Consider the following 22190-nt stretch of genomic DNA (forward strand, 5'->3'; position numbering starts at 1 on the left):
GACCTATGTGATGATTAGGAATGTGGTAAAAGTATCAATTAACATTAGAATTTCATAAAATCAAGTTTGCATATAAGGTAATTAGCAGATGAACAGTAAAAGAGCATATACCTAGGAAGTTAATGGAGGGGAGAAATGAAATAGTAAATATTAAATTATCAAAAAGAAAGAAAAAAAGGGCAAGAAATAAGAGTGTAGAGCAGATAGGAAGCACATATTAAGATGAAAAATTTAAACACAAAATAACATTAAATGAATTTAAAAGTTCAATTAAAGGACAAAAATTGTAAACCCCAAAAAAGCATTTAAAGAGGAAAAGGTTGTGAGGCTAGAGATGCTGTGTAACCACTTTTTTCCTTCATTCTAATAGGTAGCAAATTTTGACTGTTTTCATTTTGCCCATTTTTGCCTTGTTACATAAAATTGTTTCACATAGAGGAAGGCATGCTACCAGTAATATATACTATTTTAAAAGAAATAAAGAAGGGAGGAAGATTTTGGAAATGGGGAAATGTATACAAATATAAAAAGCATACGAAAGGATTTCAATCAACAAAACCTAATTACCCAATGAAAAGTATCAGTTAACTGAAATTGAAAAAACTAAAATGAGTTTCCCAGTTTTGTTACTTTTTGTTTTTTTCCTTTACTCTCAAAAATTACCATTCAATGAATTCCTACAGTAGAAGAAAAAGATAAGGTAGCAGGCCTTGTGGCTGCTATCTTTAGAAAGACCTGCTTGCAACTTTGGCTTTTGTCTGGCACCTGGGATCTTAAATGTCCAGAGGGATGCCACAGTTCCCTAACTAATAAAGGTGGCTCATTGTGCTCAAACTGTTCGTATAAACAATGCGGTTTTGTTGAACACTTGTATTCCTTCTGAGAGTCTAGAAATTTTCTATGTGCAAGGCAGAGGGTTCCTACATGATCAACTACCAATAAAATCCTTGGGCGTTGAATCTCTAATGAACTTAGCTCGTAGAAAACATTTCATACATGTTGTCACAACTCCTGGCTGGAGGAATTAATTTCAATCTGTAGGGGGCTCCATGAGGAGGGAGTGGACTCTTATAAGCTTGCAGCTGGTTGTCTCTACTTCACCTCATGTACCTTTTCCCTCTGCTGATTTTGCTTTGTATCTTTCTGCTGTGATAAATCATAGCCCTGAGAACTGTCAAGTCCTAGAGAACTTCAAATCTGGGATGGTCTCGTGGGCCTTCACCCCACCTTCGCATGCTTAAATAATCTTTGAATAACTTCGTATTTTGTGTGTTACTAAAATATAAAGATTGAAGTTGTTTTATGAGAAGTACTGATTAGAAGAGGACCTCAGAAAGAAAATCTGTGAACTGGAAGAGTGAAAAGCATCACTAGTAGCTAATTGAAATAAAAGCACTGTTAAATTAGTAAATGGAGAAGTTGTACAGATCAGCCAGAATGTGTAATGAGAGCATCAGATCTTGTGGAGAGACCAAAGCAAAGCAAGTAGAGAAAACAGTAGAAGTGTAGTGCTTTCCATATTAAAGATGAGCCTAAGAGATTAGTACCCTCTATCAGGGCTGCATTGAACACACTTGGCTTCCAGTGACTACGGCAATAGGTCTTTGTTATAGACTAAGAGTTTGTGTCACCCCAAAATTCATATGTTGAAACCTAATTCCCAATGCAATTGTATTTGGAGGTGGGGCCTTTGGGAAGTGATTAGGTCATAAGAGTGGAGCCCTCAAAAAGGGACTAGTGTGCCCTTAAAAGAAGGCCCCAGAGAGCTCCCTTGTCCCTTCTGCCATGGCTAAAAGTCAGCTGTCTATGAACCAAGAAATGGGCCCTTACCAGATACTAAATCTATGGGCACCCTGATCTTGTATTTCTCAGCCTCCAGGATTGTAACAAATAAATTTCTCTTGCTTGGAAGCCAAATAGTCTATGGTATTCTGTTATAGTAGTCCAAATGGACTAAGTCCCCTACATTAGAATAATAGACTGATAAAGTGAAAATTCATGTGCAAATAGATTACACATTAATTTGGATGTAGGGCCATGCATGGTCTAGTTAACTCTACCTTCCAGGAACTTCAGGGATGGAATTTAAGAGAAACTTGTACTGCTAAGTATTAGTTCACAAAGGAAAAAATTGAGTCATACATAAAAGGCATTAATCTGAAATAGAGAACTCCACAGGAGTTTCTGAGTACCATTGTGTGGTTTCTTTTGTTGACTCTAGTCAAGTCCACGTAGGATGAAGTAAGTCAGTAGAACAGCAGAGCTCTATCCCCACACCTGTGTAAATTAGCCTGGGGTACATTCCAGCAATCTAGACAGCCTACTGCTTGGATGGCACTTCCAGGAAGGCTGGCATGCCCCCCACAGGAAACAGAGCAGGATGTCAATAAAAATCATAACCGCATTCAACTAAAGGACATGATACATCAGCATATAAACAAAAAAAGTAATATTGCATTTACCAAATGTAAATACCTATGAAATCATAACTTCTTAATAAGTGTATGTTATGTTTTACTTATAAATTAAACAAGCAATAAGATAAAATGACACCGAGACATTAACATTACAGAGCAAACTTACCTATATAGAGAGAAGATTTGTGGGTGGGCACAGAATCATCAATAAAGGCTGTTCCTAGGGTATAAAGAGGAGTTCCTCCTGTTCCCAGCAATAGTTGTCCCAAAATAAAGACATACAAGTAGTAGAAGAGTGAAGAACTTGAAGCAGTACAGGTGGTTTTATTCTTTGCTGTTAAGCATGTATCTTTAGGGGAAAAAAAATTGTGAATTTATCAAAATTTTAGCTAATAATTTAAACATCTTACAAATTATACTTGCCTAACATAACCTTCCTTATTTCTTCCAATCACTTCACTTTGATTATACTTAAAATATTTAAAAATACATACATTATTAAAAACAATTTATGAAACATTACATCAAAATTTAGAAAATACAGAACAAAACTGAGAAACATTACTTAAGAACCAAAATTAACAAATTGTGTAAACACAAGTGAATTAAGTGGTGCCAGGGAAGGACAGTTTTCAAATTGAAGGGAAAAAAAACACTACACTTGATATTTTTACAAGTCATAAATACAGTATGACCACCGTATTGATTTTTTCTTTAAGAAGATTTTTTTTTTGTTACCACTATATTGATTTTATCAATCAGCATCTTAAACACATTTGAAAAGTGTACTTAGACTATAGGATATTTTGGCCAAAACAGTAATTCTCAATATTCACTACATGAGACTCCCATGGTGGCACAGTGGTTAAGAATCTGCCTGCCAATGCAGGGGACACAGGTTCGAGCCCTGATCTGGGAAGATCCCACATGCCGCTGAGCAACAAAGCCCGTGCACCACAACTACTGAGCCTGCACTCTAGAGCCCGTGAGCCACAATTACTGAGCCCACGTGCCATAACTACTGAAGCCCGTGAGCCTAGAGCCCATGATCTGCAACAAGAGAAGCCACTGCAATGAGAAGCCTGTGCACCGCAACCAAGAATAGCCAACGCTCGCTGCAACTAGAGAAAGCCCGCGCACAGCAACAAAGACCCAACGCAGACAAAAATTAATTAATTTTTTAAAATATTCACTACAAAGCAGTAATATTTAGAAGTTATGTCCTTCTTTTTTACAGGTCAAACTATTTTATTACATTTATATTTTGAAGCAATCTTTGGGTCCATAGGATGTTTTTTTGAATATTTTAAAAGGAAAAATTGTTGTCTATTTTTTTCTTTTTTTCCTTTTATTGAAGTAGATTTACAATGTTGTGTTAGTTTCTGGTGTTTAGCAAAGTGACTCAGTTATACACATATATATATATATATTCTTTTTCATATTCTTTTCCATTATGGTTTATTACAGGATATTGAATGTATTTAGCTCCCTGTGCTATACAGTAGGACCTTTTTGTTTATCTATTTTTATATAGATTGTATCTGCTAATCCCAAACTCTTAATTTATCTCTCCCCCACCCGCTTTCCCTAAGGGGGGTAACCCTAGGTTTGTTTTCTATGTCTGTGAGTCTGTTTCTGTTTTATAAATAAGTTCATTTGTATTGTATTTTAGATTCCACATATAAATGATATCATACGGTACTCATCTTTCTCTCTCTGGCTTACTGCACTTACTATGGTAATCTCTAGGTCCATCCATGTTACTGCAAATGGCAGTATTTCATTATTTTTTATGGCTGAGTAGTATTCCATTTTATGTATTGAGTCTTCTTTATCCATTCATCCATCAATGTACATTTATGTTGCTTCCACGTCTTGGCTATTGTAAATGGTGCTGCTATTAACACTGGGGTACATGTATCTTTTCAAATTAGAGTTTTCTCTGAATATATGCCCATGAATGGGACTGCTAGATCATGTGGCAACTCTGTTTTTAGTTTTTTAAGGAAACTTCTTACTGTTTCCACAGTGGCTGCACCAATTTACATTCCCACCAACAGTGTAAGAGGGTTCCCTTTTCACCACACCCTCTCCAGCACTTGATATTTGTAGATTTTTTAATGATGGCCATTTTAACCAGTGTGAGGTGATACCTCATTGTAGTTTTGATTTGCATTTCTCTAATAATTAGTGATATTGAGCATCTTTTCATAAACCTATTGGCCATGTGTATGTGTTCTTTGGAGAAATGTGTATTTAGGTCTTCTGCCCATTTTCTGATTGGGTTGTTTTTTTTGTTATTGAGTTGTATGAGCTGTTCATATATTTTGGAAATTAAGCCCTTGTTGGTCACATCATTTGCAAATATTTTCTCCCAGTCTGTAGGTTGTCTTTTCGTCTTGTTTACGGTTTCCTTTGCTGTGCAAAAGCTTATACGTTTGATTAGGTCCCATTTGTTTATTTCTGCTTTTATTTCTGTTGCCTTGGGAGACTGACCTAAGAAAACATTGCAACAATTTATGTTAGGGAATGTTTTGTCTATGTTCTCTTCTAGGAGTTTTATGGTGTCATGTTTCGTATTTAAGTCTTTAAGCCATTCTGAGTTTATTTTTGTGTATGGTGTGAGGGAGTGTTCTAACTTCATTTATTTATATGTGGCTGTCCAGCTTTCCCAACACCACTTGCCAAAGAGACTGTCTTTTTCCCATTGTATATTCTTGCCTCCTTTGTCAAAGATTAATTGACTTTAGGTGTGTGGGTTTTTTCCTGGGGTCTCCTTTCTGTTCCACTGATCCATGTCTGTTTTTGTGCCAATACAACACTGTTTTCATTACTGTAGCTTTGTAGTATTGTCTGAAGTCTGCGAGGGTTATGCCTCCAGCTTTGTTCTTTTTCCTCAGAATTGCTTTGACAATTCTGGGTCTTTCATGGTTCTGTATAAATTTTAGTATTATTTGTTCTAGTTCTGTGAAAAATGTCATGGGTAATTTGATAGGGATTGCATTAAATCTATAGACTGCTTTGTGTAATATGGCCACTTTAACAATATTAATTCTTCCAGTCCAAGAGCATGGGATATCTTTCCATTTCTTTAAATTATCTTCAGTTTTCTTTATCAGTGTTTCATAGTTCTCAGCATATAAGTCTTTCACCTCCTTTGTTAGGTTTATTCCTAAGTATTATATATTTTTAATGCAATTTTAAAAGGGATTGTCTTTTTACTTTCCCTTTCTGATATTTTATTGTTAGTGTAAAGAAATGCAACAGATTTCTGTATGTTAAACTTGTATCCTGCTACCTTGCTGAATTCTTTTACCAGTTCTAGTGGTTTTTGTGTGGAGTCTTTAGGGTTTTCTATATATCATATCATGTCATCTGCATATAATGATAATTTTACCTCTTCCTTTCCAATTTAGATACCTGAGAAATAGTTATCTTTAGGATTTGATTAAAATCTTTTTAAAAAATCACATTCAGTGGCTTCCCTGGTGGCGCAGTGGTTCAGAGTCCACCTGCCAATGCAGGGGACACAGGTTTGTGCCCCGGTCCGCGAAGATCCCACATGCCGCGGAGCGGCTAGGCCTGTGAGCCATGGCTGCTGAGCCTGCGCGTCCGGAGCCTGTGCTCCACAACAGGAGAGGGCACAACAGTGAGAGGCCCGTGTACCGCAAAAAAAAAAAAAAATCACATTCAAAGCCTGGGTATTAAAGTAAATCCATATTTCCTAAACTCATCATATAATATTAATGAACTAAGAGATTTGTTAAAAATATATTTCCAACCCTTTCCCTTTGAATCTGGTGTAGTATCCAGGAATTTTCATTTTAACAATGGCCTCAGCTAATTCTATTTTCATTTCCTTGATATCAGATCAAGATTTATTATTTCCTGATTGATGAGACATAGGCCCCTAAAGCACCAATCCTGAATATTCTTTAACTGGTTCACTGTCATCAAATTTTCAGATGCAAATTCTATGCATAAAAATATATATTTTAAATTTTGTATTTAAAATATACTCTATAATACTGTATATATTCATGTTGTAAGAGGTTGATGGATATTTTGGCAGATAATTTATTTATATTTATAACTGGGCTAGGTCTGCATTATCTGTGATATTTCCCTGGTCATGTCAAACATTTGAATTATAATTCTTGGTTTCAATATTCACTTTCCTGGAGGTAGTAGATTAGACTAACAATCTCTTATTATTTGCTTTGTTATTTGCAAATTGTTCATTTTGCAAAACTGAACATACGTACATGCATTATTGGTTTACTATTTTCTCCTATTTCCTTTTTATAATAGGTAAATTGCCTTTAGGAAAATATCTTTCTGTAGTAATCTGGTAGACTTTTTGATTATAAGAGTATTCTGTGGGGTTTTGGTGTTTTTTTGTTTCTCCCAGAGGAAGTAATCAATGGGTTTCAACCTACTAGTTTAAATAAATTTTAAATAAAACAGAAGAATACCAAGAAAAAATCCAAGCTCTCCCTTACCTCTGCCTGCCTCTATTTATGCTCTCCCATGTCACTTAGATGAAGGCAATAACCCCTGTTAACAGTTCCTTCGATCATTTTTCAGACATTTTCTCACACATTCACATGTTTTATATCCATTTACATTTTTACATATGTATGATCATACGAAACATACTATCCTTATTTTCAACAACTTCCAGTTTTCACTTCTTATGTCCTAGAAATCCTTGATGTTGGAACTTAAAGCTGTATTTAAATTTCTTTGTTGGCACTGTTATAATATTCCACAGCATAAATGTGATTTATTTACCAAGTCCACAACTTCTATTTTTTTTTTTAAGTTTGCTTGTATGCTTTCTTTTTAACATCTTTATTGGAGTATAATTGTTTTACAGTGTTGTGTTAGTTTCTGCTGTATAACAAAGTGAATCAGCTATATGCATACATATATCCCCATATCCCCTCCCTCTTGCATCTCCCTCCCAACTTCTATTTAATAATAATATAACATATATTATTAATATTATATTATACATACATTCAGGTCAAAACAATGTTGTGATGAATATTTTTAAAATTTATCTTGGCATATTTGTGCAAGCCTATCGTACGACAGGTTCCAAAAAGTGGAACTGCCGGGTCAACGTGTATAAATATTTATATTTGATTTGCCAAGTTGCCATAACAAAGAGTTATAAACATATGCATTCCCATTAGCAATGCAGCAACACTTTTGAAAAAATCTTCAGTGAACTTAAGCATTTTTCTGTATATTTATTGGCCACCTGCATGTTTTTCTGTGAACTAACTTCTCAAATTTACTTCAGAGCTTCTGAGTTTGATATCTGACTTATAAAAGTCTTCCCTTTCTCCATGATTACATATAAAGTTATTTATGTTGGGTTTTATCCTAGCATTTTTACTACTTTATTTTTTAATTCATATGTAATATATTTTAGTGTGAAAAGACAGGGATTATAGCATTGTGTTGGATTAACCAAAGAGTACATATTTTGTTACATTTCCTATGTATGGGTTTATTTCTGGATAATCAGTTTCATGTCACTGATCTTTGCAGTCCCTCTCCACAGATCTGTTTTAAGTACTTCAGCTGTCTAAGGTTTGTGGGTATCAATATTTTAGCCCGGCTATATCCCATTTTACAGTACTACATGAAAGGCTGTAACAGTTAACAGATCTAATTTTATCATTTTTCCCAAATAAACAAGGCCTAAGATCTACTTATTAAAACTACTGTATCCAATATATTACTCTCTCTGCATTACTTCTGAATAATTTCCTTCTTTTACTTTTCCTAGAATTGATAAAAATTGATAATGAGATGTCAAGCCACAGAAAGGCATGGATGTATCTTAAATGTTTATTGCTAAGTGAAAGAATCCAGTCCACAAAGGATACATACTTTATAATTCCAAATATATGACAATCTGGAAAAGTAAAACCATAGAAATAGTTGCCAAGGGAAGAGGGGAGGGAGGGTTGAACAGATGAACCACCACAGGATTTTTTTTAGGGTAGGGAAACTCTTCTATATGATGGTTTGATTGTGGATATACGACACTAGTCATATATTTGACTAGTATTTGCCAAAATACATTGAACTTTATAGTACAAAGAGTGAACTCTACACAAACTTTTAAAAATCATTTGAGGCCAAAAGTTTCCAGGAGGAAAGGCAGAATGTGACAAAAGGATCTAACTGTAATACAAATATATGAAACAACCTCACTAAGGAGAGTGGGGGTAAGGGTGCTGACCTAAGTAACTTTGGAATGAGTGGAGTCTGCAAGACTAAAGGCAAAAGTAACTATATATAATCACTGTATTCTAGATGATAAAGTTATTTCCCATTCCGTAATTAAAGAAACCACGGCCCACTGGAGAAATAGCTGATTTTAGGACTGGAGCAGGAAATATATAGGATGAGCCTGCAGCACCTCAGAGTGCAAGAAAATAAGGAAAACAAACAAAAATATCTGCAATGATGGAGGTATGTCAAAGGTACACAGGAGCCAACCGAAAAAACTCCAGGTAGACAAAGCTGGAAGAATTTGAGCAACGAAATAAAGTTGCATTGGATTATAATCTAATGTAAAATATAAATCCATGCAGCCACACTGAAAAAAAATAATTGAATAAATAAATAAATGTGGGAGAAGAGACAAATGTCTAATGCAGAATAACTCCGAGTAATTTATGTAGATACTGCATCCTCAAAGAGATGGCACATAACACTCCATTTCTGAAATGTTGGGTGCACATAGTGACTTTCTTCCAAATCATATAGTATAGAAAGGAGGAAAAGAGTTACTTCACAATGGATTAACCTGAAAAATACTACCTGAGTCAGGTGATCAAGGTTTTCATCAAGAGTGATAAGTGATGTTGATAGCATGTACCTTCATATGATGTGATGAAAATGGCATTTTGCCTGTGTGGTCCTCCCCCTGAAAATCCTATAAAGCCAGTCTAATCACAGGAAAAACATCAGACAAATCCCAGCTGAGGGACATTTTACAAAATATCTGACCAGCACTCCTCAAAACTTCTATGGTCATCAAAAAAAAAGAGAAAACTCTGAGAAATTATCACAGCCACAAAGAGCCAAAGGGACATGACAACTAAATGTAATAAGGTATACTGGATCAGATCCTAAAATAGAAAAAGGAAACTAGGTAAAACTAAGTAGATCTACATAAAGTTTGGACTTCAGTTAACAAGTAGAAAATTTAATAAATGACGTACCAATATTAATTCATTAATCATAAGAAATGTAGCATACAAAGTAAGATGTTAATAATAGGGGAAAATGGTTGTGGTATATATGGAAACTATACTATCTTCACAATTTTTCTGTAAATCTAAAACTGTTCTAAAAAGGCAAGTTTATTAATATTTTTTAAAGTATAGAATAAAACAGCCAAGTACAGATAAAGGCTTAAACTTTCATAAAAATTAAAAATAAATAAATAAATAATATAAATACACAGCAGCAATTTTTATTAAGCAGATACTACCAGAAATGCAAAAATAGACATAAAAAGTTAAAACAGCAGACTAATTTTCATCTTTCCCAGTCCAAAACAGCAAATTGTTAAAAATAAGCAACAATAGAGCAGGCCTAAACAGTATAATTAGTACCACTGAATTTAGGGAAACATGTCAAATTCTACTCTCTTATAAAATCGTGTCTTCCATTTTTAGGTACCATGGACAATTCTAAAAAAACCTGACCAAATATTATGCAACAAAAATATCGGTATACAATCCAAAGAGTAAATAACAATAATACTGTATGACCAAAATGGAAAAAAAAAAAAGCTAGATACTTTTAAGACAACAGAAAAGGAAAAGGCCCTTCTATATGGAATTCAAAAAAATTAAAAAACTCTATTAAACTATTCTTTGATCAAAAAATTATAATTACAAAATTTCTCAGAAATGATACTAGAAACGAACCACATCGAAATTTATATGCTATAACTAAAGTGGTTCTTATAAGAAAACCATCTCATTGAAACAAAAAAAGACCCCCAAAAAAAGAAGTCAAAATAAAAAACATATAAAAATAAATTGCACATTAATGAGTTGCCCCCAGCACTAACACCACTGGCACTAGATGAGTTTATCATAGAATAGCGATGGAGAAGATAACACGCAAAAGAATATCTAGGAAAAAGAAATACTGAAAAAAGCAAGCAATTAAGAGGCATCTCTAATAAAAAGCAATAAAGAATTAACAAAGGGGGGACTTCCCTGGTGGTGCAGTGGTTTAGAATCCGCCTGCCAATGCAGGAGACCCGGGTTTGAGCCCTGGTCCAGGAAGATCCCACATGCCACAGAGCAACTAAGCCCATGTGCCACAACTACTGAGCCTGCGCTCTAGAGCCCATGAGCCACAACTACTGAAGCCCACACGCCTAGAGCCCGTGCTCCACAACAAGAGAAGCCACCACAATGAGAATCCTGCGCATCGCAAGGGAAGAGTAGCCCCCGCTCGCCACAACTAGAGAAAGCCCGTGTGCAGCAACGAAGACCCAATGAAGCCAAAAATAAATAACAAAATTAATTTATTTAAAAAAAAGAAAGAATTAACAAAGGAATAGAAATCTGATTAATAAAATGTAATAATAAAATTCACACAAAAATAAATCCTTTGAAATAATCAGTAAAATAAACCACTAGCTAACATAAGGAGGAGGAATTACATATATACAAATAATACATGAAAAAAGGAAATAAACTAAGAAGAGAAGAAATTTTTTAAAAATCACAAGAGACTACTTAGAACAAATTACTAGCATATTAATTTGAAAATCTAAAATGGTTAATTACCAAGCCCAGATAGTTTCAGAGATGAATTTTACCAAAACTTTATATATTAAATAATAATCATGACAATAATAATAAATGATAAACTTAACACTACTTAATCTATTCCAGAACATAGAAACAAGATAAAAATTACCAAAATATTTTTACTGATTACAAATTGATAATAACATGTGAAAAAGATTAACAACACCGAAGAAAACCATAGACCAATCTCATACCTGAATATCAACGCAAAAAAATCATAAACAAAATATTAGCAACAAAATCCAACAACATATATGAAAAATACAGCATGTCTTTTTAAAGAAGCACATTAGGAAGTCTATTAAAATTTAACATATTAGATCTAATTAGAAAAATCAAATGATCAGTTTCATAGATTTCAAGTAGAAAACTGACAAACTGACAAATGTCAACATAAAATAGGAATAGACATTTCTTTAACATGATCAAACATATAAGTGTGTATACATACACATGTATGTATATGCACACATACAGACTGCTAAAATCAGGAGTAAGACAAGGATGTGCCCTAACTCTGCAACTTTTCATGTTGTATTGGAAGGAAAGAGAAAGGAACTAGAGGCCTATGAATTGGAAATCAAGAGGTGAAACAATTTCTATTTGCAGAAATTATAATTGCCTTTTGGAACACTTAATTGGTTCCAGAACCAATGGAAAAACTACTAAAAACAATAAAGGAATTTAGTAAAGTAGTAAAACATAAAATTAATTTTGAAAGAGATAAAAAAAGAATATACAAAAAAATAAGTTAGCTTCACATGCATAAGTTAGATGACATGATGGTAGAAATACCAATGTATAGTAAGAAAGACCAACTAAATACACTTAGAAATAAATGTGAACATCCTATATGATGAATACTTGTCTACCTAGCATCACTGAGAAGCAAGCAAGGTGGGACAGAACAAGAAACAGTATGTCATAGACGCATGGTGCCAGAGAAAAATTCTAAATCTGAACAGCAATCTTTCTATGTGGGGAAGAAATAAAAGCTAAATAATTTATTCAGAAGGAACATCTGTCTCAACCAGAGAAAATCCCCACTTGTCCAGACAGAGTTCCAGTCCCTCTCCTGCATGCATACTATGTTATGCAGGACTCTAAAATGGTCCCCAAGATTCCCCATCCTAATTCCTGGGACTGTGAATATGACAACATCACACCTAATTCTGTTACAGTGGCAAAAGGGATTCTGCAGAGTAAGTTCACCTTACTAATTAACTAACTTAAGTTACTAATCGGTTGATTTTGAATTAGTCAGAAAGGAGATTATCTGGCTGTGCTCAACAATCTAATCACATGAGCACTTTAAAAGCAGACAGATTTCTGTGGCTAGCAGAAGCAATGAGAGAAATTTAAAGCAAAGGGGCTCTGTGAACCTTTGCTGCCTTTGAAGATGGAATGTGGGGAGCTTCTAGGAGCTGACAGCAACCCTCACTGACAATCGTCAAGGAAATGGGGATCTCGGTTCAACAATTACAAGAAACTGATATTTCACAACAGTTTAATAAGCTTGGAAAAGAATTCTCTAGAGCCTCAAATGAGAATGCAGCCAGCTGACACCCTGAGTTTGAGACTCTAAGCAGAGAACCCAGAGCTGTGCCAGACTCTTGAACTATGGAGTGTGTAAGATAACATATTTGTGCTTTTTCAAGTTGGTAAGTTTGCGTAATATGCTATGCAGCAAAAGAAAGTTAATACAAACATCTTACAAAAAGCTGGCCAAGGAATAATTCACTTCATTCAAAGGTAAATAATAACCGAAGAAGAAAAGCAAATGCATAGCAGAACAATTACCATATTGCCATCCTTTAAAGTGATAGGAACAATTGCTTCCTAAAATCAAAAGGTGAAAACAGGGATTTAATAAACTCATGAATGTGGTGAGATAAGGGATTTTAAAAAAAGGAAAAAAAATGGGCTGAAAGAACTCTGGAAAAACATTCCCAAACAGAAATAAAAGTCACATTGCAATGGACAAGAGAGACTAGAGACTGTGAGAATTACAAGGACAGACAGAAAAGGTTTGAGAAATACAAACAAAATTAAATGAACAAAACCTAAGACTTAAAAGATTAGAGAGAAAATTATAGAAATGATATTCAGACAAAGAAAATAAACATGCATAATCAATCAGAATAGAATATATATATATATATTCAAAGGTAAAACTTAATAAATGAAGACTGATCTATAATTTTAAAAGGCATAGAAAAACCCTGGAAATTTTGATGCAGAACTTTCAACACTAAAAGTCACTGAATTTTAAAGATGAAGAAAGACTTCTTTGAACAGTCAGGAAAAAAGATAGTCACTTAGGCAGAGGAAAAAAAAACAAAACCCTTAGCTGGCATCAGACTTTTTAAAAGCAACATTAATCCCATAAAGGCAGTAAAGGAATGGCAAAAAAAATCAGTGAAAGATAATATGACTCAGAAATTTTACACTCAGCCACACTCTTATCCAAATATAAAGGCAAAAGACAAATATTTAACATATTTAAAATCTCATGGAATTAACTTTCCTTTAAAATCAAAAAACAAACCAAAAAAACACTTACTAGAGGGTACATTTCAGCTTACCACGAAATAGTCATTCAGAGATGCATCATGGGGACCTAAAGAAGACTATTCATCCTAAGTAATATTAAGTAATTTATTAAATTGTGTCTGCTACAATACAGCTTTACAAGATAGATAGATTTACCCCCTATGTGAATTCTGAGGTATTATTGCTTAAGGAAACTATCTGAACCTCGAATTTCAACTTCTAACGTGAAATCAAAAAATTTCTGACAAAATACTTAACGCTAAATTAAAGGCATGTGATTTGACAATACACCACAAGAGGGAGCTTCTATGTTGTTTATGAACACAGAGGAGTGTTGCCAATAAAATTAAGGCTTAGAATTTTACTTAATGAACAAACCAGTGTCTAGTCCTGCCCAGTAACATGTGCAGGAACTAAAGGCAAAAAGGCAAAATGGCAAAAGAAAATCCATATACCAGAATAGTTAGAAGTTAAATATCAAGCTCAGTGCAGCCCTCACCCTCACCTAGAGGTCCACAGCCTGCTCCCCGCCAAGCATTTACCTTCAACACCTATAAGTTTAAAGAGACCACCTTTTCCTCTGGCCCATCTTGCTGCCAGGGGCAGGGAAGGATGTTGCAGTCTTGAGATGGTATTCCACTCCCCTAGCCACACTTTTCTGACAGTATTTCCAGGAGGTGCCCGTGCCTCCTGAGAAGCACTGTTTTCTGGGGAACCCGGTCTGCCTAATTACCTGCATCAGGTACTTTGAGGTGGCTAACTTTAATGAAAAGCAACCTCTCTTTCTCTCTTCCCAGGAAGTGACTGTAATTTTCTCCCCCTGGCTCCACTTCCCATATTCAACCCCCAGCCCTGAAAAGGGAGAAGGAGCTGCTGCTTTTCTTTAAACTTGACCATCCCCAAGTCTACGTAGCAGCTTCTGGACTGGAGATGGTAGCTCATCCCTACCTCCCTCTCCTATAACCTCTGTTCACTTATCCTATGTACCAATCTTGCAAAAATCTTTCTCACAAAACTTTAAGAGAAGAACAAATTATCTTTGAGTTTCAGTGTCTGTGATATGGGTCCCTCTAAGCACAGGGCTCAGGGCAAGACCCTTCTTGTCCGGACCTAAGGGCAGGCAGCTGGTGGCAGCTTTGAGAAAGAGGGGGAAAAAAATACTCTTCTTGAAGGTGGGGAGCAACACTCAGAAGTCCAGACTTCCCTTGCCTGAGACAACTGATACAGGAACAGGAGACAGGCCAGGTGGCAGCAGGGAATTCTTGGGCTGCTTTGGTTCATAAAAATAGATAGAGTGGGTGGGAAGAGGCAGCACAAGGAATCTCACAGACAATTTAGGACTCTATATTTATGGGTACTAAAAAGTTGAGAGAGCCTTTGCCTGTGCAGCTAACCCACCTGGGATGCTGACCTGATCACTCACCTCCCATGGGAACCTAACTCAACCAATAAAGTGATTTTTCAAAAAAAAACCTATCATGGCATCCATACAAAGATGTTGTAAGAAAAAAGACCAACATACTTTCATTAAAATTAAGATTAGGACACGGACCACAGAAATATTTTCATGGAGCAGGTGAAAAATGTGAACACATCATAATGGCAAAGCAGAAATGAAATAACTTAGAAAAGAAGTGGTGAGAGGAAGAGGATATGAAGCTTGCACTGGTAGAACTCAGAGAAAAAAGTAAAAGGGAAAAACTAAAATCTCATAGAAACGAAGATAAAATTGAAAGGGGTACAAGGGTGAACAAATTGAGAAAACACAGTAACAGGCACGTAATACAGAAATTAGAAAAGTGAGTAAAATGAATGATAAAGAAAAAAAGCAGAGGAAATGCTAAGGATATAAGGTGGCCAAAGATCATACATACACATAACTGAAGTATCTGAGGAAAAAAAAAAAACTAACATCATGGAACAAAATACTCAGATATGTAGTTTAAGAAAATGTCCCTAAAATGTTAATATGCATGTAAATCTATATACTTCAATCTGCATAACTGGGTGCCAGGGAAACATGACATCAACAGTCATCACCAAGATAGACCTTAAACTGGACTTTGAGGAGACTCCAAATTTCATAGACATATGGACTCTTGAGAATATTCTTGGTAGAAAATATGAGCAGTATATTATATATCCAGTGTGACAAGCACTTCTAAATGATTTCAGAATACACAGGTGAAAAAGGCTGCTGAGAACTTAAATGATATAAGAATGGATAAGAAATTCCCTAAAAGGCAATGATCAAATTACGAATGTAAAAAAGAGAAACAGTGAAGTCACAAAAATGAATAACACCTTGTGCCAAATAACATATTAATCTTTAACTACAATTAAATCTATCCTATTTTACTCACATTGTATTGTTCCAGAGGAAAAAAACTATAAGCTTTCACATACACTTCCTAGCCTAATCTTTACAACTTTCTGCAATCATTTTACCAGTGAAGAAACTGAAGCCCCAAATCACGTGCTATGCATAGTCAGATTTTGCAACACAGCCTAATAATCTGATTCCTATTCTTCTGATCCTCCAATATATACTCCACGATCTTTGAGCTATAATTTAATGAGCTGAACCATTATCTAAAGAGGTACAAAGGAAGATTTCCCCAAGTATAATTTATAGAACCCTAGGCTTCTGAGAATTTCCATAAACAAAAGGATGCTTTGGTCAAATTAGTTTGGGAAACACTCTATTATAGCACTTCTCCTCTTAGATTAATAAGCATGCATTTATATGTAATATGATAAAGTTTTATACATTATTTATTGTATATTCAAGTTGCTTTTTTTCTCCATTGATGTCTAACAGCTCACAGAACTAGTGTTCCATAAAACACACTTTGAAAAATACTGGTTTGAAGTATGACAAAGGTGTCAAGTAAAACAAAACATTCCTAGATTATTAAAAAATTTAAATGTAACCCTGTATAGACAGACATAAATCTTAACGGGTTAGTGTTATCAATGATTGCTTAATGATTCATAGTGCCAAGATTCTGCTTTCCACCTTTTCTATTACTACCCATCTCCTTTGGAGTGAACATATACTGTCACAGATGTAGAAACTGTGAGGATGGCTCCAAATCTCAATTTTGAACGTCCAATGTCTTATGTTCTAGCGTTATATTTCTAATGCCAAATTTCTACCTCAAAATCTAAAACAAAATTCACAATCTTCACCATAAAACCAATTTCTCTACCTGATTTTCCCATATGTGTTCATAACATCCGTTTTCTAGTCATCAAGTTTAAAACACAAAAAGCATTCAATAATATATTCCTTGTCTATAATGACCATATCATATGCTTTTCCTACTGATATCATACCCATTGTTCAAGTCTAGCTAAAACTCCACTTCCTATTAAAAGCTCTCACCTGAGTTGTCCAAAGGAAACCCTACTAGTATCTTTTTTCATTCAGTGACAATAAGCCTGTATGACTCACTAGGTTCTTGATTACCATACCTTATTTTTACCTTATCCTCATTTATGTTAATAGCAATCATAATAGTAGTAATACTTATGGGGTGCTTATCTTATACAAGGTCCTTCACTGGCATACATTATCTTCTCTAATCCCCAGAAAAACTCCTATGAAAGAGATACTATTATTTTCCTCATTAACGATGAGTAAAGTCAGGATTGGATTAACTTCAAAATCTCTAAGATTTAAGAGCCTATGTATTTTAAGAGATTCATCTCATGGTTAACGGTGACAAAGTAAAATTAATCCGTTACTTAAATAATTTGGGATGTAAATTCAAAATATTTCTGTAAGAGCTTCTGACTATCAAGATAGACAAAAACTTTTGATATAAGATCTAACAGTCAACCTCCTTATGGTCTCTAAAATACAAACTCCTGACCTACCAGGCTATTAACCCATTAAAAGATATTAAAACCAGAATCCAACATCATGAATATAATAGGAATGACCACAAATGCATAAAAAAATTTTAACATTAGAAAATTCTATGTATAAGCATATACCAAGAAATTTGAAAATCTCTTAAAATAAAAATATTGACTATAAATGATATAAAATTTGAATGAAGATATGATTCTGGAATAAATTGAAATGGGAATCAAAAGTGTACCTCAAAATCAACATATCCAAAATGGTTTTTCTGGAGAACTTATATCAAAGCTCCATCAAAAAAATCAATCCTTGTGTGTTATTTAAATTGTTCCAATATAGAGAAGAAAATAAAAAGTTTCCCAATTTGTTATGAAGTATTAGCACAATTTCACTTCAAAACAGCAGTCATGGGCTTCCCTGGTGGCGCAGTGGTTGAGACTCCGCCTGCCGATGCAGAGGACACAGATTCGTGCCCCAGTCCGGGAAGATCCCACATGCCGCGGAGCGGCTGGGCCCGCGAGCCATGGCCGCTGAGCCTGCGCGTCCGGAGCCTGTGCTCCGCAACAGAAGAGACAGCAACAGTGAGAGGCCCGCGTACCGCAAAAAAAATAAAAATAGTAAAAATAAAAACAAACAAAAACAGCAGTCATTTGTAAGGAAGAACTTACTTAAATCAAAATATTTGTTAAAATACTCAAGTTAGAATATGTGTATGGATATTTTTACGTATTAGTTAAGGTTGCAGTAGGACACAGACAAAAGAGATAACTGAAGCAAATTTAAAAGTTTTGTATGGATGTGGATTGTTTTATGGGTGGATTTTTTACAAAGGCAGAGTTAAGGGAACAAACAGTGGGTGCTACTAGGCAGTTACCGAAACCCTGCAGCAACGTGGCCTTAGGTTGAGACACACAGCAACTCCCACACTAGGTCTTGTGGGGAGCACACCAGGGAAATAAGCACAAGAACCTCCTTCTTCCCCACATGCAAACTCCCACTGGCTGAACCCAGATAGAAGCCGGAAGGCAAAAGTGCACGGCAATATAGTCCGTGAGGCTTATTCTAATAAAGCAGTAAGACAACTGACAAGCTTGATAATGCTCCTGTCTGTAATCACTTCTTTTTCTATCATCCAGATCATGTTTCCTTTACCTCCTGCCTATCCCTTAGCTGGTGAGGGATTTTACAAAGTTCTTACAAGTCTTCAGCTGTTCTGTCTCTATTGGATTGCCACAGTTTTCCTTTCAACAAGTACTATTGGGTTGGGGATATTAAGAGGCACAGGAGTGAATTCCCTCAGTCCAAAATACGCTCCTCCTTGCCTCTGTTAGAAACAACCCAATTTCCCCTTCGTAACGAGGATCCATCACTTCTGTCAGTTCAGTGACCATCTTCTCTTCCTGTTGATTATTGTATGAAGACCAAGGCAGGAAACAAAAATTCTGTAGGTGGATTTTTAGGTACAGTAGCAAGAGGCTCCAATCCATTGCCACGCCCTAGTTCACTACCCTGTGTATGCTGGCTATGGAGGACCCAGCAACACAGAATGGTTTCTGCCTTATTTAATGCATATACCATATTCTGTAGAGAAGGAAATCTTATTCTGCAAGTTATAACACAACAGACACTATTCTACCGAGTCAGCGGCTTCTGGGTGTTGAGGTACATAGTAATAAGACACACAAGTGAATTTCATGAGCAGAATTTTCTTACCATAATTCTGCTGCAAATGAATTTCTTCATCAGAAGTGATGCTGTATAGGTTATAATAATGAATAAGGCATTTTGTAAGTCAAACAACATTGAGTGTTGGTAGAAGTATTGCAGGCAGTGAAAATAAATTCATATTTAGAATATTTACTTGTCTTGGGAGGACAAATTGCAACCAGGATATATATTTTTTCATTGCCCTGGGGTATAGTGGTTGCCCTAGGGAATGTTACCAAATCACTGCTCTCAGGACTAACCCCTGCAATTGGTAAACTGAGCAACCAATCTGCAGTACAGGTAGTTAGACCAGCCATTATGAGGGAAAGGGCATTTTTGGAACCCATGTTTAGCTTCCTTTTATGCTATATGGCCATTTTTTTATATGGGACAATTCCACAAGCACCACAGTGGCTGGGGAAAAACACCGATTGACACTCACTGTACAGACCATCTTTTCTTCCTGATTGAGAGCCTCTTCTACAAAGGATGCCCTCAAGTGAGTATTAACATGTGGGAAAAATAGCTTTACATTCTAGGCCCATGCTCAGAAGCATACTACAGATCTCTTGGCTGGAACTCCTCGTACCTTGTAAACAACTTTCATTTTTGTTTTCTTCCAAGCTTCTGACTGGCCAGCTTATCTATTAGTGTTGTGCATGAATCAATATAAATCTGTACCTCAGGCCTTCCCTTCTGTCAAGAGAATTTCCACTGACCATTGCCTTTTAGGGACATGCCTGACTGGGGTTTTTCTTCAAAATGTTCATCTTTGGTGGGTGCCAGCAAACACCCACTGTGAGCCAGGCTACACCTCTTCCTCCTCTAACTCTGTGAGATCCTTTTAATAAGGACATCTCGGTTTTTGTAGTAAGACCATGCTAACTTCTGCCTATAATAACCTTTCTCTATTGAAAAAGAAGGAAGTGAAAGTCAATAAAAACAAGCAGGATAGTAGTATGAGATACCTGCCTATATAGTTATTTGTGCCTTCCAAATCTGCCTGCATCTACCAACAATGAGATGTCTAATTTTCACATGTCTAATTTTATGATTTGTTACAGTAGATAACATACACTTCATGATGGGGAGTCCAGGTTGAACGGTGTTCATAATCCTGTTTACCAGCATTAAGGAGCAAACCAATAGCTGCTTTTCAAAAGGAGAACAGTTAGGCAGAAAAGCTTGGTCTTACTACAGAAACCCAGGGGTCCTCACTGGGATTTCCCTATTGGAGACTTGTCCGAGGCCTCCTACATCTTCCCTGTCTGCCATAAACACTGTCATAAACACTGTCCATACCTGCTGTAAGAACTTTATCTTGTTCCAGAACTCAGAAAGCCTTTGAGCAGCAAAGGTTAATTAAAACAGCCTGTGGAGTAGATAAAACCAAGGCTATGGCCCCACTCCCTGTTAATGCCATTGAATGGATTAAGGTGGTCCCAAGCAAATACTTTTAATTGGAAAATATGGCTCAAGGAAAAGTACCTAAGGGTATGACTCTCCCATTAGTCTGATAAGCTTAATTAAGTTCAGAGAGACAGGAGGTTAAGACAAGATATAATGCAAAACTAAGTGTGTGGTTATTGGCACATATATCTGAATCAATTAGTTTTTGAAACATCTGCACTATCAGATGAACCATTAGCCTCTTCTAGGAGAGATTATGACAGAATGAGTGTTAAAATGTCCCTTAGTTCCCAAATTTCTACAGGCAAGAAACAGGCTGATACAGTTTCTAAGCATCTAAGTAATATATTCTCCATTTGCCCTCTTTAAATATAGCCAAGGATAATTTAAAAAAAAGACCAACAGAGAACAATGAACTATGAAGCCCCTCCCAAGAAGCAGAAGGAGAGTTTACTCAAGGAACAAGCATGACAGCTTCCCAGTGGGATTTCAGGATTTCTCTGAATCAGTGACTCCTGTGTATTTTCCCCTTTCCAACCGGTAATGATTATTGTGACAAATACATTAGTTATACATTTCTGTTTTTAAAAGGAGTAAACAGAGAATGTTATTTGGAAATATAAAGAGAGTCAAATCAACTCAAAATGTATCACAGGTTTAAATGGAAAATGATAAACTTCTTGAAGAAAAGAAATAGAAACTCTTTGGGATCTAGGACTAGGTAAAGAATTCTTAGACTCGACAACAAAAGGAAAAAAGTGATAAACTGAACCTCACTCAAATTAAAATCATTTGCTCTGTGAAAAACCCTGTTACGAGGTTGAAAAGGACCAGCTACAGACGAGATGAAAATATCTTCAAACCATCTATCTGACAAAGATCTAGTACTTAGAATACATAAGTAACTTTCAAAACTCAACAGTAAAAGGTAAACAATATAGTTAGAACATGGGCAAAAAACATGAAAAGATATTACATGAAGGACAAACAGATGGCAAATGAGCACAAGCAAAGATTCTCAACACCATTAGCCATTAGGGAAATGCAGATTAAAAGCATAATAAGATTTTACTACAACCTATCAAAATGGCTAAAACAAAAAATAATGACAGCACCAAATGCTGGCAAGGGTGCAGATAAACTGGATCATTCATACATTGCTGACGGGAATATAAATTGGCACACTCTGGAAAACAGTAGTTTCTCAATAAACTAAGTAGAGAACTATCATATGACCCACTGGTTCTACTCCTAGGCATCCATCCCAGAGAACTAAAAAGTATGTTCGCACAAAAATCTGTACACAAATGTTCATAACTTTATTTGTAATAACCAAAAAACTGGGATCAACCCAAATGTCCTTTAGCA

The 22190-nt window shown here is 35.6% G+C and overlaps 1 protein-coding gene across 1 annotated transcript in view; it reads right to left on the reverse strand.

The window, feature by feature from the left end:
- The window catches only part of SLCO4C1 (solute carrier organic anion transporter family member 4C1), a gene marked incomplete at its 5' end in the record, with an annotated part of 60653 nt that overhangs the window by 23760 nt on the left and 14703 nt on the right, over positions 1-22190 (reverse strand). The window contains one exon of the mRNA XM_082652346.1: positions 2584-2766. Coding sequence (XP_082508472.1) covers positions 2584-2766 — 183 coding nt within the window. The remainder of the gene's footprint in view (positions 1-2583; positions 2767-22190) is intronic.

The sequence above is a fragment of the Grampus griseus genome (assembly GCF_964374135.1).
Source record: "Grampus griseus genome assembly, chromosome: 3".
Lineage (NCBI taxonomy): Eukaryota > Metazoa > Chordata > Mammalia > Artiodactyla > Delphinidae > Grampus > Grampus griseus.